At 44.2% G+C, this 15,093-nt stretch overlaps 1 protein-coding gene across 11 annotated transcripts in view; it reads right to left on the bottom strand.

The window, feature by feature from the left end:
* The window catches only part of RBMS3 (RNA binding motif single stranded interacting protein 3), a 599,905-nt gene that overhangs the window by 122,489 nt on the left and 462,323 nt on the right, over positions 1 to 15,093 (bottom strand). For all 11 annotated transcript variants that reach the window (XM_064169766.1, XM_064169760.1, XM_064169764.1 and 8 more), the window contains one exon: positions 12,782 to 12,888. In XM_064169766.1, the coding sequence (XP_064025836.1) occupies positions 12,782 to 12,888 (107 nt within the window). The remainder of the gene's footprint in view (positions 1 to 12,781; positions 12,889 to 15,093) is intronic.

The following is a 15,093-nucleotide window of genomic DNA, read 5'->3' as shown; positions in this document are numbered from 1 at the left end:
GCAGCCCCATTGGAAAAAAAATAGAGAGGTCTACAAATGAAAAAGGGGTGGAAAATGTTGATGTAGTGGGTTTGCTAAGAAGGTGGCTTCTTGGATTTGTCTTTAAGTAGAGATCTGGAAAAATAAAGTTGTACCCTAGAACTCAAGGGATATCTGCATTGAATCAAAGTGGGAGTTGGATCAGAAGCTTAGTCTCTCTTCACCATCACCACTGACCCATCCCCTCATCCTTTCATGCTGGAGGACTGCTGGCCTTTGGGAATGGGTGTGCTCTTGGCTACTGCAGTGGAATCACTTGAAGTTTCAACACTGAAATTCCTGTACTTGTTTCTGTACCACCACTAATACCTGCCAGGCATCGCAGCACAAGGATCTCTTCTGTCCTGACAGCAGATACTTTGACTGAAACTCCTTGAAGAAGGAAGAGCGAGCAAGGGGAAGAAACCAACCAAATGAGACTAGTTTAAAACACTGATTTAATAAAAGAAGCTCAGTCATCAGTAAGGTCAACTTTGCAAAGTTCTTTGCTTTGATCATCTAAACATTTCTGTTAGAAATATTCCACATTATTATAGTAATTCTGCATTTAATTCAGAGTAAAATCACATTTCCCTTTCACAAAAGGAGAAACTGAGAATTTAAAAGTGTATTTTATATAGAGAGCTGCATAGGAAAGAAATGGAGCATTTCCAAGAGATGTTTTTACTCATAATAAGGGCCATGGTTTAGCTAAAGTAGAATCAGGACTGTATCTGCTCTCCAAAATTAGTTTTCTTAGTCTTGATTTTGGCATTAGGACTTCCTTCTGTGGAGAGAAAATGTCATGCCATTTGCCCCAGAGATTTTCTTCAAGTTGCATGTTCCTCCAAATTCCACTGCTATGATCTCATGGCTTTGTTATGAGTAATAATGGCCCCTTTTCAAATTCCTGAGTTTGAGGAGAGTGATGTCCTGTAGGTCACTATATAAAGTCTTTTTCTATGCTGTAGAAGCTCAAACTCCGAGTGTTTAAACAGGTCATTTGTATTTGTGTCATCTAGGCACTTTCTTAAAAGCACTGCTCACAATGACAACATCTTGTGTCCAAGAGAACTTTTAACTCATTGCTCTTTATCTTTTCACCTGTTTGCCAGTCACCTTTTGCCCTTATACTTTATCTCAAGTTGTGCCAGGGGGAGGTCTAGGATGGATGTTAAGAGGAAGTTCTTGCCAGAGAGAGTGATTGGCATTGCAATGGGCTGCCCAGGGAGGTGGTGGAGTTGCTGTCAAGAAAAGACTCATGTTAAAGAAAAAAATGGCTGAGGCACTTAGTGCCATGGTCTGGTTGATTGGCTAGGACTAGGTGCTAGGTTGGACTGGATGATCTTGGAGGTCTCTTCCAACCTGGTTGATTCTATGATTCTATCCCTCTGAGGAAGTTTCTCTTCAGGTCCAATTCTCTCTGCTAAACATGATGCAAAATTCTGAGCAGTGTCTGACTTACATGCAAACTAAATATATTCAAAGTATCTTTGTTTGTGGTTTATAAATGAGAGTACTACTGTGCTTCTGGACAGGCTTGGAAATTGCCTCCAGTAGTAAAGCAAAAAAGTGTTTGTCTAGGTATAAAATGCATCAGTCCTAGACACAGACGATTATGGAATACAATTACAGCATCACACAGTATCCCAGTATCACCAAGGTTGGAAGAGACCGCACAGATCATCAAGTCCAACCCTTTACCACAGAGCTCAAGGCCAGACCATGGCACCAAGTGCCACGTCCAGTCCTGCCTTGAACAGCTCCAGGGACGGCGACTCCACCACCTCCCCGGGCAGCCCATTCCAGTGTCCAATGACTCTCTCAGGGAAGAACTTTCTCCTCACCTCCAGCCTAAATCTCCCCTGGCACAGCCTGAGGCTGTGTCCTCTTGTTCTGGTGCTGGCCACCTGAGAGAAGAGAGCAACCTCCTCCTGGCCACAACCACCCTCCAGGTAGTTGCAGACAGCAATAAGGTCTGCCCTGAGCCTCCTCTTCTCCAGGCTAACCAATCCCAGCTCCCTCAGCCTCTCCTCGTAGGGCTGTGCTCAAGGCCTCTCCCCAGCCTCGTTGCCCTTCTCTGGACATGCTCAAGCATCTCAATGTCCCTCCTAAACTGGGGGGCCCAGAACTGAACACAGGACTCAAGGTGTGGTCTAACCAGTGCAGAGTACAGGGGCAGAATGACCTCCCTGCTCCTGCTGGCCACACCATTCCTGATGCAGGCCAGGATGCCACTTGCTCTCTTGGCCACCTGGGCACACTGCTGGCTCATGTTCAGGTGGGTATCAATCAGCACCCCCAGATCCCTCTCTGTCTGATTGCTCTCCAGCCACTCCGACCCCAGCCTGTATCTCTGCATGGGGTTGCTGTGGCCAAAGTGCAGCACCCTGCACTTGGAGCTATTGAACCCCATCCCCTTGGACTCTGCCCATCTGTCCAGGCAGTCAAGGTCCCGCTGCAGAGCCCTTCTGCCCTCCAACCCAGCCACTACCCACTATTAGGTAGTACCTATCACCTTGGAAGCACAAAAAGAAATCTAAGTCTGAGTTATAAATGGGCCTGGTACAGATTTATTAATCATTTCCAAATGCCTGCTGCTGGTAAAGAAGGGATGATTGACATCAGAATCAACTGCTTCAGCCCTTCACTTGTACTGACTTTACAAGGAAATCAGGAAGTCTCTCAAATTTCCTACTATATGTTTTCCTGTCTGAATTACTGTTTGCATTAAACAAAACTCTAATGAGTAGGGGGTAAAAAGAGAAACAATAAAAGCAACATTCCCAAATGGCTATGGCATAACTTTTGAAGAGAGAATTGAACCCATGTTTACATATTTCACCAACTGATGTTGAGAGAAAACAGAAGCAAAAAGGGGGAAAGGGGGAAGGGAAAGAGGGGAAGGATATGGAGGTTAACCTTTGGTCTATTTGAAAACAAAAACGTTAGCCTGTCGTGGAGGGCTTATAGACCCAATTAGGCTTATACATGCCTTGCCTTGCCTGGATATGTTTTTCTGCCCACATCAGAGGTAAACACATAAATGAACACAAAGGGGCATAACAAACCTGGTGCCAAAAAGTCTGACCTGCCCAGGGCCCCTGGTTGTATAATGTGGTCGTATAAGCCCATGTGCCCAGCTTATGGCCCACTGAGTGCTAGGCCCGTGTGATCCCCATATTTGGAAGGTCCAGGCCTGTGGCTTTTGCCTATTATGGTATGCTTTTGGCTAACTGCCAAGCTGATTGGTCATTTTGGTGTCCAAAGAGCCATTAATGTCAGCCCATATTTGATAAATAGGGGTACACAGGTAAACAACGTGCTCTTACCTTCTGCCCTTTGCTTATGCCTGCTTGCCTGCCTGACTGCTCACCTGCAGAATCTCCCATGGGCTCCCAGACAGCTGTGCACACCTGCCCTCCACTGTGGTGAGTTACCAGGACTAGACTGCCTTTCTTTACGGAGCTCAGTCTCCTGTGCAGCCGTGCACCCTATTGAACGCCTGCTGCCTTATTATTGCCTGCTAAACTCCACTGCCGCGAAGTCACGAGGAGCAGACCCTGGATCGTCTGCATGCGATCAGCCTGTGTGGTCAGCGTGACACCGTGCTGAGACTGCACAGCATCTGCCTCTGCAACTAAGGTCCTGCCGAAGAACCCCTGGACATACACACAGAGCATCCAGAAGAAGCCAGGAGAACAAGGACAGAGATTGAATCCTTTGCCCTGAAGCCGGGAGGATTCCAGCCTCAAAGTCCACAGGCAGAGTTCCTGAAGATTGGATACTTTATATAGGCTGTGATGTAGCCCCAGAGGGTGATTGATAATTAATAAGAATTTGTGAATAAATGCTTTAATGCCTCTGTAATTCTCTACTGCCTTCTGCCATAGAGCAGAAAGAGCTTGGGCCCATCTGCTGGGCAAGCAGCATATTGACCCCAAGCAGCATTTGACCACAGGGAAATTTCCCCTCTCTGTTTATAGTTTGAATGTTTGCTAGTTATTGACTAGTTCTGTTTGGTGTTATTCCTAGAATGTCTTCCATAACTATGTAGAACAAATATTAATATTAAAATTCAGTGGTTGGGGGTGGTGAGAGTTCAGAATATTGAATGTAAACAATAAGAAATTTGGGGCAGATGCAAGGAATTTAATTTGGTTTTAGATTTTATGTGAGGTTTATCCCTTTTTACCAGATACCTTTCAAGTAAAGCTGCTCTTTAAATTGCATATCAGGAGATTTTATTTCTGAAAAGCCAAAAATTTCAGTAAATCTGCAATAAAGATTATGTTGTAAATTTTAAGTTGCAGCTCTTCATTCAATCTGAACACAATTTGAAGCTGGTTTTTATTCCCCAGATGCATCTTCAGTTACTGAACTTTTGCAGATATATCACCTACCTCTAGACTTGTCAGTTGGGATTTAGGGGTAAATTAAGTCAAATATTTTACAGACAGAATCTGAATATGACTACCCTCTAGCACCATCTCAACATGATCTTCTCAGGGGAAGTTCCAGAACTGAGTGCTAGTTGAAACTACTGTGTCTCAGAAAGAGCTAGAGTTAAGAAACAAAAAGGAACTTGGCACAGAAATGGTGTCAGTTATTAGGGCAGAATTCAACTTCTATTTCTAACACCTGCAGGTTTCGCTGCACGTTTATTGCACCTGTATGTTAGATACTAATATGACAGCCTTGCTCCTTAGTCCAGAACTGGTCAGCCATCACAAACCTTCACATGGCTCAGTAAATCTGCTGAGTATTTCCTGAGGCTTCAAACAAAAGTGGAATGGTAAGGACTAGAAAGTGCTATCCAAGGTCAGGCATTTTCCTCTAGTTACAACTGGACAAATAATCAAGTACCAAAAAAACCCTGCCCAAAACCCACCAACAAACCCACAAACAAAACCCTCAAATCTCCAAACTCCAAAAAACCCTGAAAAGCCCTAGAGAAATTCAGTGTGCTCCTAAATACATGACTTAATAGCAAGCCAATTTAAAAGCCAGCCAAAGTATTTCTATTTGGTCACGAAGCGATGCACAAAAATGCATGACTGGAATAACATTTTCTACTACATTCTGCAGCACAGCTTGAAAACTTTACCAAACCCCATCATTCTCTCTTACAAAATTCTGCAGAAGCTCTCTATACAAGAGAGCAAAACCTCTGAGAACAGCTTGGCCAGAAGTAACACTGCAGCAAAGCCTCTCCTCCCTCCTAAACCTCTTGCCATTTCCTTCCTACAGCAGGGTACCAAGCATGGCTGTCTGCCTACTTTGCATGCTCCAATTTGAAGCCAGTGCCAGAAGTGTTAGTGCCATTTCTCTGAGGGCTGCCTGAATGAGCACTAATCCTTGAGCACACTCAGTGTTTATGCTAGTTAATCCTCAGAAGTTTTAGAAATGCCCTTCATGTAAGTTGTGCTGGTTTGAGCCTAGCTGGGTGATTTTGGTGAGAAGAATAAGATTACAGGCTGTGAAAAGGAAACAATGCTGATGTCTGCTGCACTCATAGGCTTGCTGAGATGGATAAGAACAAGAACACAAATATCGATAACAGAGTTGCTCTCTGGGCTCTGGGGCTGCATGAACTTCTCTCTCTAACTTTACTTGCTGTCTAATTTATCTGCATCCTAACCCCCCTGGCCAACTCTCCAAACTCACCTTGAACGTAAGGCAAAGTCTGAGGTAAGGTAGAGGGGTGGGGAGAAGGTGGAAGGGTGGTTGGGAGCCCCTCCTGGGGGCTCTGGTTTCTGGGAGGGCTGTTGTGTTTCTGTATTACCTTTAACTTGTCTATTTCTGTCTATAGCTGTATAGATTGTAAATACCTGCTTGTGTATTGTGCTAAGCTGTAAACATAAAGCTTCATTCAATTTTCCAGGGTGGCTGAGTCCAGTCTGGGTGATTTTCATAAGTGTTGGGGGGTGGGGAACACCCAAACCATCACATAAGTCTTCAAGAATGCAAAGGCTTATCTGAACAACAGTCAAATACATCTTGGTCTATATACCACAGGATTTGTCCAGGGTTGGAATGCTGAGAGAGTAATCTCTTGGACAAATTTTTAATGTTTTTCTTTGGGGAAGAGAACAAGAGAATAAGCAGAGAGGCAGGGAATATTTCCAGATGCTGTTTGCAATCAGAACTATGACACTGGTCATACATAAATTAGTTTTTCCTACTCATTACCTGCTCACGTCAAAAGAAATCAAAGTTGATAGCAGAAATTGTAGCAAGGTTACCCAAGTGCTGCTACTCAGGGAACAAGTGAAAGGTCCATTGTTGTACAGGGTTAACACTCCTGGGGGAGTAATCCTGAACCTGACCCTAGGGGTCTTGGCCCCTCCCCAGGGGTGGGCCACACTCCAGGTGATGGTTAGCCCACTCCCCCCACTTCCTGTGGTATAAAAGACAGAGGAGTTTCCTGTTTCATCCTCTTTTTCCTTCGCTACCTCTTGACCCACACACTCACACTGCATACCAGCACACCACGTGGCAGCCACGAGGCAGAGACACCATCACATTGCTCGGGTTGTATCCATCCCTGTTTGTATTTTGCTGTTTTCCCTTCCTTATCCTTTGTAAACTCCCCTACCTCCAATACCTTTTCTAAGTTATTGTTAAACTTTTCCTTTTTTACTTCCAAATCGAGTGAGATTGATTTATTTGGGTGTGCTTTCCTTTCTCTCTCTCCCTGTCTTTTTGGAAAAGGAGGGGGAAGAGGGGAGGGCACTCTATAAATTCTATAAATTGTCATTGGGTCTATTAAATTTATTAGAGTCTCTGGGAACTTGCATTTGAACCCAAGACAATTGTGATTACAGTAAGATCATTAAAGGGCAAAGAGTTAGAAAAACCCTACTGTGCATTAAATATGAGAGTGATTACATGGAAAGATTTTATGTGGTAAAGGAGAAAATTAACAACAGTGGAGAAGAAATCTAATAAATGAGTGACCCTAAGAGAAAACATGCCTTCTTTGATGCTCTGAGTAGTGAATATCCCAAGTGCAGTAAGGTGGCAGTAAACAGAACAAATCTAAGAAAACATCTCTAGCCTGAAATAGAAATTTCTGAGTCTGCAGCTATATATGATTTGTAAAGTAGAATCATAGAATCATAGAATCAACCAGGTTGGAAGAGACCTCCAAGATCATCCAGTCCAACCTAGCACCCAGCCCTATCCAGTCAACCAGACCATGGCACTAAGTGCCTCATCCAGTCTTTTCTTGAAGACCCCCAGGGACGGTGCCTCCACCACCTCTCTGGGCAGCCCATTCCAATGCCAATCACTCTCTCTGCCAACAACTTCCTCCTAATATCCAGCCTAGACCTACCCTGGCACAACTTGAGACTGTGTCCCCTTGTTCTATTGCTGGTTGCCTGGCAGCAGAGCCCAACCCCCACCTGGCTACAATGCCCCTTCAGGTAGTTGTAGACAGTAATAAGATCACCCCTGAGCCTCCTCTTCTCCAGGCTGCACACCCCCAGCTCCCTCAACCTCTCCTCATAGGATTTGTGCTCCAGGCCCCTCACCAGCTTTGTTGCCCTTCTCTGGACATGTTCCAGCACCTCAAAACCTTTCTTGAATTGAAGGGCCCAGAACTGGACACAGTACTCAAGGGGTGGCCTGACCAGTGCAGAGTACAGGGGCAGAATAACCTCCCTTGTCCTAGTGGCCACACTGCTCCTGATGCAGGCCAGGATGCCATTGGCTCTCTTGGCCACCTGGGCACACTGCTGGCTCATCTTCAGCTTACTATCTATCAGTACCCCCAGGTCCCTTTCCTCCTGGCTGCTCTCCAGCCACTCAGTCCACAGCCTATAGCGCTGCTTGGGGTTGTTGTGGCCAAAGTGTAGAACCCTGCCCTTGGCCTTGTTAAATCTCATCCCATTGGCCTCTGCCCACCCATCCAGCCTGTCCAGGTCCCTCTGCAGGGCTCTCCTACCTTCCAACAGCTCCACACCTGCTCCTAGCTTGGTGTCATCTGCAAACTTACTGATGCTGGACTCAATGCCCTCATCCAGATCATCAATAAAGAGATTGAACAGGACTGGGCCCAGTACTGATCCTTGGGGAACACCAAGTATATGTAACAAGAGCTCTGCAGCTAACCTGACAACAATAAGGAATGATGTCTCCTGCAAATTAGCTTTTAAATATTGATACTATAAACATGCCAAACACATCCTGCCTCTACATCGCAGGGATATAACTTTGCTTACTATAAGCCACTCCACTAGCAGTAAATAAACTATGTATGCTGAAAACAAGCTGCTTTTGCAAGGCCATAGCTATAATGGTAGCTCGTTTGCTTTGGCTTTATGTACTTTGTTTATTGATTTGAACTAAAGGAAGTATAGAACAGTGGAGAAAATAGCTATGATGGCATCTATGATTCAAACAGAGCTTTAGAAGTCTTTAAAATATCAATTGTTGACCTTATAGAGGGGTTATTGTCTCCCCTATACTGACCTTCATTTTTTAAGCTCTGAGTCTACTGCTTGAAGTAATTCTTGGGACACTTGTTCCTCAGTAGATCTTTTAACATGGCAAACCATACAGCTGCTGAGAATATGTCTCCAGTTTCTCAGACACTGTCATGGAGGGACCATAGGCCCAAAATAGGCTTATACAGGCTTTGTCTTGCCTGGACATGTTTTTCTGCCCACACCAGAGGTGAACACATAAGCAGACACAATAGGCCTGGTGCCATAAAGCCTGGACTGCCCAGGACCCAGGTTGTGTATTGTGGTTGTATAAGCCCACGCACCTAGCTTATGGCCCACCAGGTGCAAGGCCTGTGCTCTTCTCATATTTGGCAGGGAGCAGGCTTGTGGATCTTGCCTATTATGGTATGCTTTGGTTAACTGCCAAGCTGATTGGTCATTCTGGTGGCCAAGAAGCCATTAATCTTGGCCCATATTTGATAAATAGGAGTACACAGACAAACAACATGCTCACCTCTATTGCTCACTCTAATGCTTGCCTGTCTGCTTGCTTCACTGCTTGCTACTATTCTCTGTGGAGCTCAGTCACCCATGCAGCCATGCACTCTATTGCACGCCCGCTGCCTTATCACTGTCTGCTAAACTCCACTGTCATGAGTTACCAGAAGCAGACCCTGGCTTGTCTGCACATGATTGGCCTGTGTGGTCAATGCAACATCCTGTTGAGACTGCATGACATCCTGCCTCTGCACCTGAGGTCCTGCCAGAAGAAGCCAGGAGAACAAGGACAGAGACTGTCCTTTCCCCTGAAGCTGGGAGGATTCCAGCCTCAAAGTCCACAGGCAGAGTTCCTGAAGATTGGACACTTGTATAGGCTGTGATGTAGCCCCAGAGGGTGCTTGATAATTAATAAGAATTTGTGAATAAATGCTTTAATGCCTCTGTAATCCTCTACTGCCTTCTGCCATAGAGCAGAAAGAGCTTGGGCCCATCTACTGGGCAATCAGCATATTGACCCTAAGTGGCATTTGGCTGTGGGGAAATTCCTCTCTCTGTTTATAGTTTGAATGTTTGCTAGTTACTGACAAATTCTGTTTGGTGTTATTCCTAGAATGTCTTCCATAACCATGTAGAACAAATATTAATATTACAATTCAGTGGTTGGGGGTGGTGAGAGTTCAGAATATTAAATGTAAACAATAAGAAATTTGGGGCAGATGCAAGGAATTTAATTTGGTTTTAGATTTTATGTGAGTTTTATCCCTTTTTACCAGATACATTTCAAGTAAAGCTGCTCTTTAATATGCATATCAAGAGATTTTATTTCTGAAAAGCCAAAAATTTCAGTAAATCTGCAATAAAGATTATGTTGTAAATTTTAAGTTGCAGCTCTTCGTTCAATCTGAACACAATTTGAAGCTGGTTTCTATTTCCCAGATGCATCTTCAGTTACTGAACTTTTGCAGATATATCACCTACCTCTAGACTTGTCAATTGGGATTTAGGGGTAAATTAAGTCAAATGTTTTACAGACAGAATCTGAATATGACTACCCTCTAGCACCATCTCAACATGATCTTCTGTTACTGTTTGAAGTTATTCCTAGAATGTCTTCCATAACCGTGTAAGAATAAATATTAACATTAAAATTCAGTGGTTGGGGGTGGCAAGAGTTCAGAATATTGAAGCCAATAAATTATATACTTTTATAGAATATCCTTTCTCACCAATTAATTTGCCCCCTCCACAACAGACACACAGCATAACAGGCTGCAACGAACCTTTGAAGACTTCTTCACTGTCTTGTTGCAAATGTGGCTGTCACACTGTCACTTCCATCCCACAAATATTTTGGAACAGTGTACAATAACCACCCTGCTGGAAGGAAAAATTTCTATGCTTTCAATAGGTCTTTCTCTTTGCTTTAGGAGCTCATCAATTGTCCTAGAGTATATATGTCATAAGGTAGTGGTCTGAAAGGTATCGGCTGGCAAAATAAAAGTAGTTGCAAAAATGCAGAAGCTCTCTGGAAAAAAATAATTTAGAAACATTAAATAAGTTTTCTTGTTCATTTGCTTTGTAAAATCAAAGTAAATATAGCAAAGCTCATGCACACACACACACACACAAAAGGGGTGGGGGGAAAGAAAGAAAAACCAAAACTGACACAGAAAAGTCCATACCAAGTCATGACTGATCAACAAACTTCTTTTTCCAAAGTCTAGAATAGAAATAAGTCCATCAACCCTTGTAGCTATAACCATGCATAAGATACCCTGACCAGATCTACCTCCTGTATTCAAGTGCCTTTATCAAAAAATTACATTCAAGAAGAGTATTTGGAGTCACTTCATGTGCAAGCACACAGGGAGGAAGGTCCAGTTGCTGCCTTTGCAGGAGGTCAAACGGACAACGCCACACAGACAACTACCTGAAGGGTGGCTGTGGCCAGGAGGAGGTTGCTCTCTTCTCTCAGGTGGCCAGCACCAGAACAAGAGGACACAGCCTCAGGCTGCGCCAGGGGAGATTTAGGCTGGAGGTGAGGAGAAAGTTCTTCACTGAGAGAGTCATTGGACACTGGAATGGGCTGCCCGGGGAGGTGGTGGAGTCGCCGTCCCTGGAGCTGTTCAAGGCAGGACTGGACGTGGCACTTGGTGCCATGGTCTGGCCTTGAGCTCTGTGGTAAAGGGTTGGACTTGATGATCTGTGAGGTCTCTTCCAACCCTGATGATACTGGGATACTGTGATGATTGGAGCAATGCCACATGGATTCCACATGAACCTTACCAGAGACCTTTACTAATCATTCTGACTCCGTTTATATAGACTTGAGCATAGAGCACACACCTACATGTTAGCATAACCCAGGCAAGAACCACCCAGTCTTTTACATACATTATGCCTTGTTTTTCTCATTAACCAGACACCTACTTATCTATCCTTTCCCCAGATAAGGTATCCTGCAGCTGTGGGAACCAAGGTCAGAATGCTCAGTCTGCTTGTTATTATTCCTTCTCGCGTTGCATTCCCACATCCAGTGGCAGACTTTGCAACTGCTAGAGTTCCTTCTTTTTTAACTTTATGTACATGATGAAGCTGAGGCTACTGTAAACTATTGCGACTTCTACAGGATGAAGAACCCAACTGAGATAAGCTCTGGCAACACTTTGATACAGACTGTACGTTTCAATGTGCAAGTGCATCTCTCCCTTTTCTAATAACCTAGGTACTCCCCAAAGATATTTTAACAACAGGAATTGCTGGAGGAAATAACTGTTGAGTTGCTTAAGTATAAATTCATTTGGAGCTTATACAAGGTAAGCCATGAGTATAGAACAAGGGGACACAGTCTCAAGTTGTGCCAGGGTAGGTATAGGCTGGATATTAGGAAGAAGTTCTTCACAGAGAGAGTGATTGGCATTGGAATGGGCTGCCCAGGGAGGTGGTGGAGGCACCGTCCCTGGGGGTCTTCAAGAAAAGCCTGGATGAGGCACTTAGTGCCATGGTCTGGTTGATTGGTTAGGGCTGGGTGATAGGTTGGACTGGATAATCTTGGAGGTCTCTTCCAACCTGGTTGATTCTATGATCCTATGATTCTATTGATGGCACACCAGTACGAGAACACTGGGCTCAGATCTGGCTGCAGAGTGCTCACAGTGAGACAAGGGTGCCACGGGCTTCAATGCCACAGGCATCAGAAGAGATGGGGTGATGCTTAATGGAAGCCAATCCAATCCATTTCTTGCATTCCAAACATGTGTTTCTAGACCTTTCATCAGAAGGCCACACATTGTATTAAACTGCAATTGGTTACAGGTACTTGTGTTAGAAATTACATACTAACTGGTGTAGACATTCATCATATTCTCTCAGCAACACTACATTGTGTCTGAGCAATCCAAGTCAGCAGAGATAGGTGAAAAGCACAGTCTCCAGCCTCACATTTGCTTATATTTGTTACACCATTCTCTAAGGTCATTCCAACCTTCCACTTTATCTCAACTCAGCACTTACTGAGCTCCTGCACTCTCGCCTGCCCACTGATTCTATAGAATCACTACATTTAACATTACTGTTCCCAACACAAGGGTACACAAAACTCCACACTAAGCTCTGAAATTGTCTGTTGCTGTGACTTTACACTCTGTATGTTACTATAAGCCTCCCTCTCCCCCATGCTTACACAGTTTTTCCTGCTTGAAACTAGTGCATTTTTGGTGCAATTTCTTCATGTTCCTGAAAGGTAGACCTTAAGGTCTGCAGCTTACTTCTGCCAAACCCCAGGGAAGTAATTGCTGCGTGTCACTTACCTCTCCTTCTCTAGGCCACGGCCTTCCATTCTGTGTGTATTTGCTTTGATTCTGGCGCTTCTTTTGCCCTCCATCAGCAAATTTGCACAGCAAAGGCTCAGTAGGGGCTGTGAAGACAAGAAACCCAGTCTCTATTAGCATCCCCCCCAAAAGAAAGTGATTATACCAGCAATAGTAGCGCTTTGTCACACTGATCTTTTGAAGTAAAATCTTGCCTTCTGCAGATATTTTTTACCTCTTTTAGCCTCGAGTCTGCTGGCAGCTGTTCTTATTAACTAAGCTTCAAAAATATATACTGGCAGCCCTTAAAAGAATTTACCAAATATTGTTGAACAAATGATCAGCCTACACAGAACGTTAAGTTGCTGTAGTGGAATGGTAGAGTCAGGCATTACTTCCAGCTAAGTCAGAGCATTCATGACCAGCATTAGTGCAAGGAAAAACACTGCTTTAAAGTAGTTCTCCAGTTTTGTTGTACAAACTTTGCAAGAATCTCTTTAATAAGGGTTCTCACTCTTTCTCTGTTTCACAGAACCCAATCCTTTAAACATCTGAATAAACAGCACAGAGAGAATTTTTTTTTGCCAGACACAGTCCAATTAGGCTTTGTCTCTTAAGCACTCTTTTAAGCAAGTTGGCAGCTGCAAAACACCTTTCCTCTCCAATTGAGATCTGGTGTCTGTGAATACAACAGTTAGGGGTGCCAGAGCCCAGAAAAGAGAGGATGGATACTGCACACCCCAAAGGACAGCTCACAGGAGGGGCCCTTAGTGAAGAAATTACCACATATCAAATGGGTGCAACGGGAAGGGAACTTTTCCCCATCTGCCCAGCTTTTAACAGCCTCCTTAAATAATTTTCAGCCAGAACTGTAAATAGCTTTCTGATGGAAGCTTGCCTTTGCTGCCTCCTTCTTAAAAGTGCGGCCAGATTCCATCATCTTCATTAGATGTATGTTGGGACTGCTCTTTATTGCCTACATGCCCTGATAGGGCATAAATTCTGCCAGGAAGAGTTAAACCTCGCTCTCCTCCTCCTGTTTTATGGGTCTGGGAGTGGAGTTAGATGAGCAAACAATAGGGGTTTGGCCCCAGCAGAGCCTTGAGGGCTAGGGGGGCTTAGCACCACGTGTCGGCTGTCTTGTGCTGTCCTTGGCATGCCTGCATGGTCCAAGGAGGCAGGAAGCTTTGAATCCATTGGCCAGAACAATGGTGCTGGTGCCTATTGGCCAGTTTGATTTTCAAACTGAAGTATTCAAAGGGGGATGATTTAGAAACCACCTTTCTGCATCCTGCCTTCCTGCCTCTCATTGTCTGTGGCTCTTTAAAGGTGGCCATGTGTATGCAGCTCACACCTGCCAGCTTAGCAGCAGCTCAGCTCTCCTTCCCTCTGCCTGGAATATTTTGGATTTTACCCTGGGATCATTATTGTGAGTTTGAATGTGTTTTGATACGGAAGACTTACTCAGGGTCCAAGAGTCGTGAGTACATTGGGTGGTTGTGGCCAGGAGGAGCTTGCTCTCTTCTCTCAGGTGGCCAGCACCAGAACAAGAGGACACAGCCTCAGGCTGTGCCAGGGGAGATTTAGGCTGGAGGTGAGGAGAGAGGAGAAAGTTCTTCCCTGAGAGAGTCATTGGATACTGGAATGGGCTGCCCGGGGAGGTGGTGGAGTCGCCGTCCCTGGAGCTGTTCAAGGCAGGACTGGACGTGGCACTTGGTGCCATGGTCTGGCCTTGAGCTCTGTGGTAAAGGGTTGGACTTGATGATCTATGAGGTCTCTTCCAACCCTGATGATACTGTGATTCTGTGATACATTTGCTGGAGTAAAAGCCAAGACTCCACAAGCCCAGTCAGAATTTTTCTTGGTTTAGTGTTACTATTTTCCAAGTTCTGATTGTTTAAACTGTGTAATTCTATGCAATTACTTCCTGTCTACTGAAAATCAAAAAAATTTCAGGGAATTTTCCCAAATATTTGAATATTATTGAGAAAATATTCATACAGAAATTAATATTAATGATTTATAACGACCATTAATTTCCAATACACTACATCAACAAAGTAAACTAATACTGGCCTACTTAGAAGCAAACTAAAAGAAGATGTGTCTCTTCAGGAATTCTTCAGTTTCCAGGCACGAATTAATTAACCAAGAGGGTTGGTAGGGGGAAAAGTGTGAATCTGGGTTTTTTTTTTTCTCATTTCCCCTTTCTACAAAGCTAAAAATGTTGAAAGAATAAATGTGCAGGGATGTGAAGGAAATATTGCAGTCAGGGGGCTAGGCAAGCTGATGAATTATTTTTTTATCTGTAA

Source organism: Pogoniulus pusillus, chromosome 32 (assembly GCF_015220805.1).
Source record: "Pogoniulus pusillus isolate bPogPus1 chromosome 32, bPogPus1.pri, whole genome shotgun sequence".
In the NCBI taxonomy this organism is placed as follows: Eukaryota; Metazoa; Chordata; class Aves; order Piciformes; family Lybiidae; genus Pogoniulus; species Pogoniulus pusillus.
This window is presented reverse-complemented; position numbering and strand designations above follow the sequence as displayed.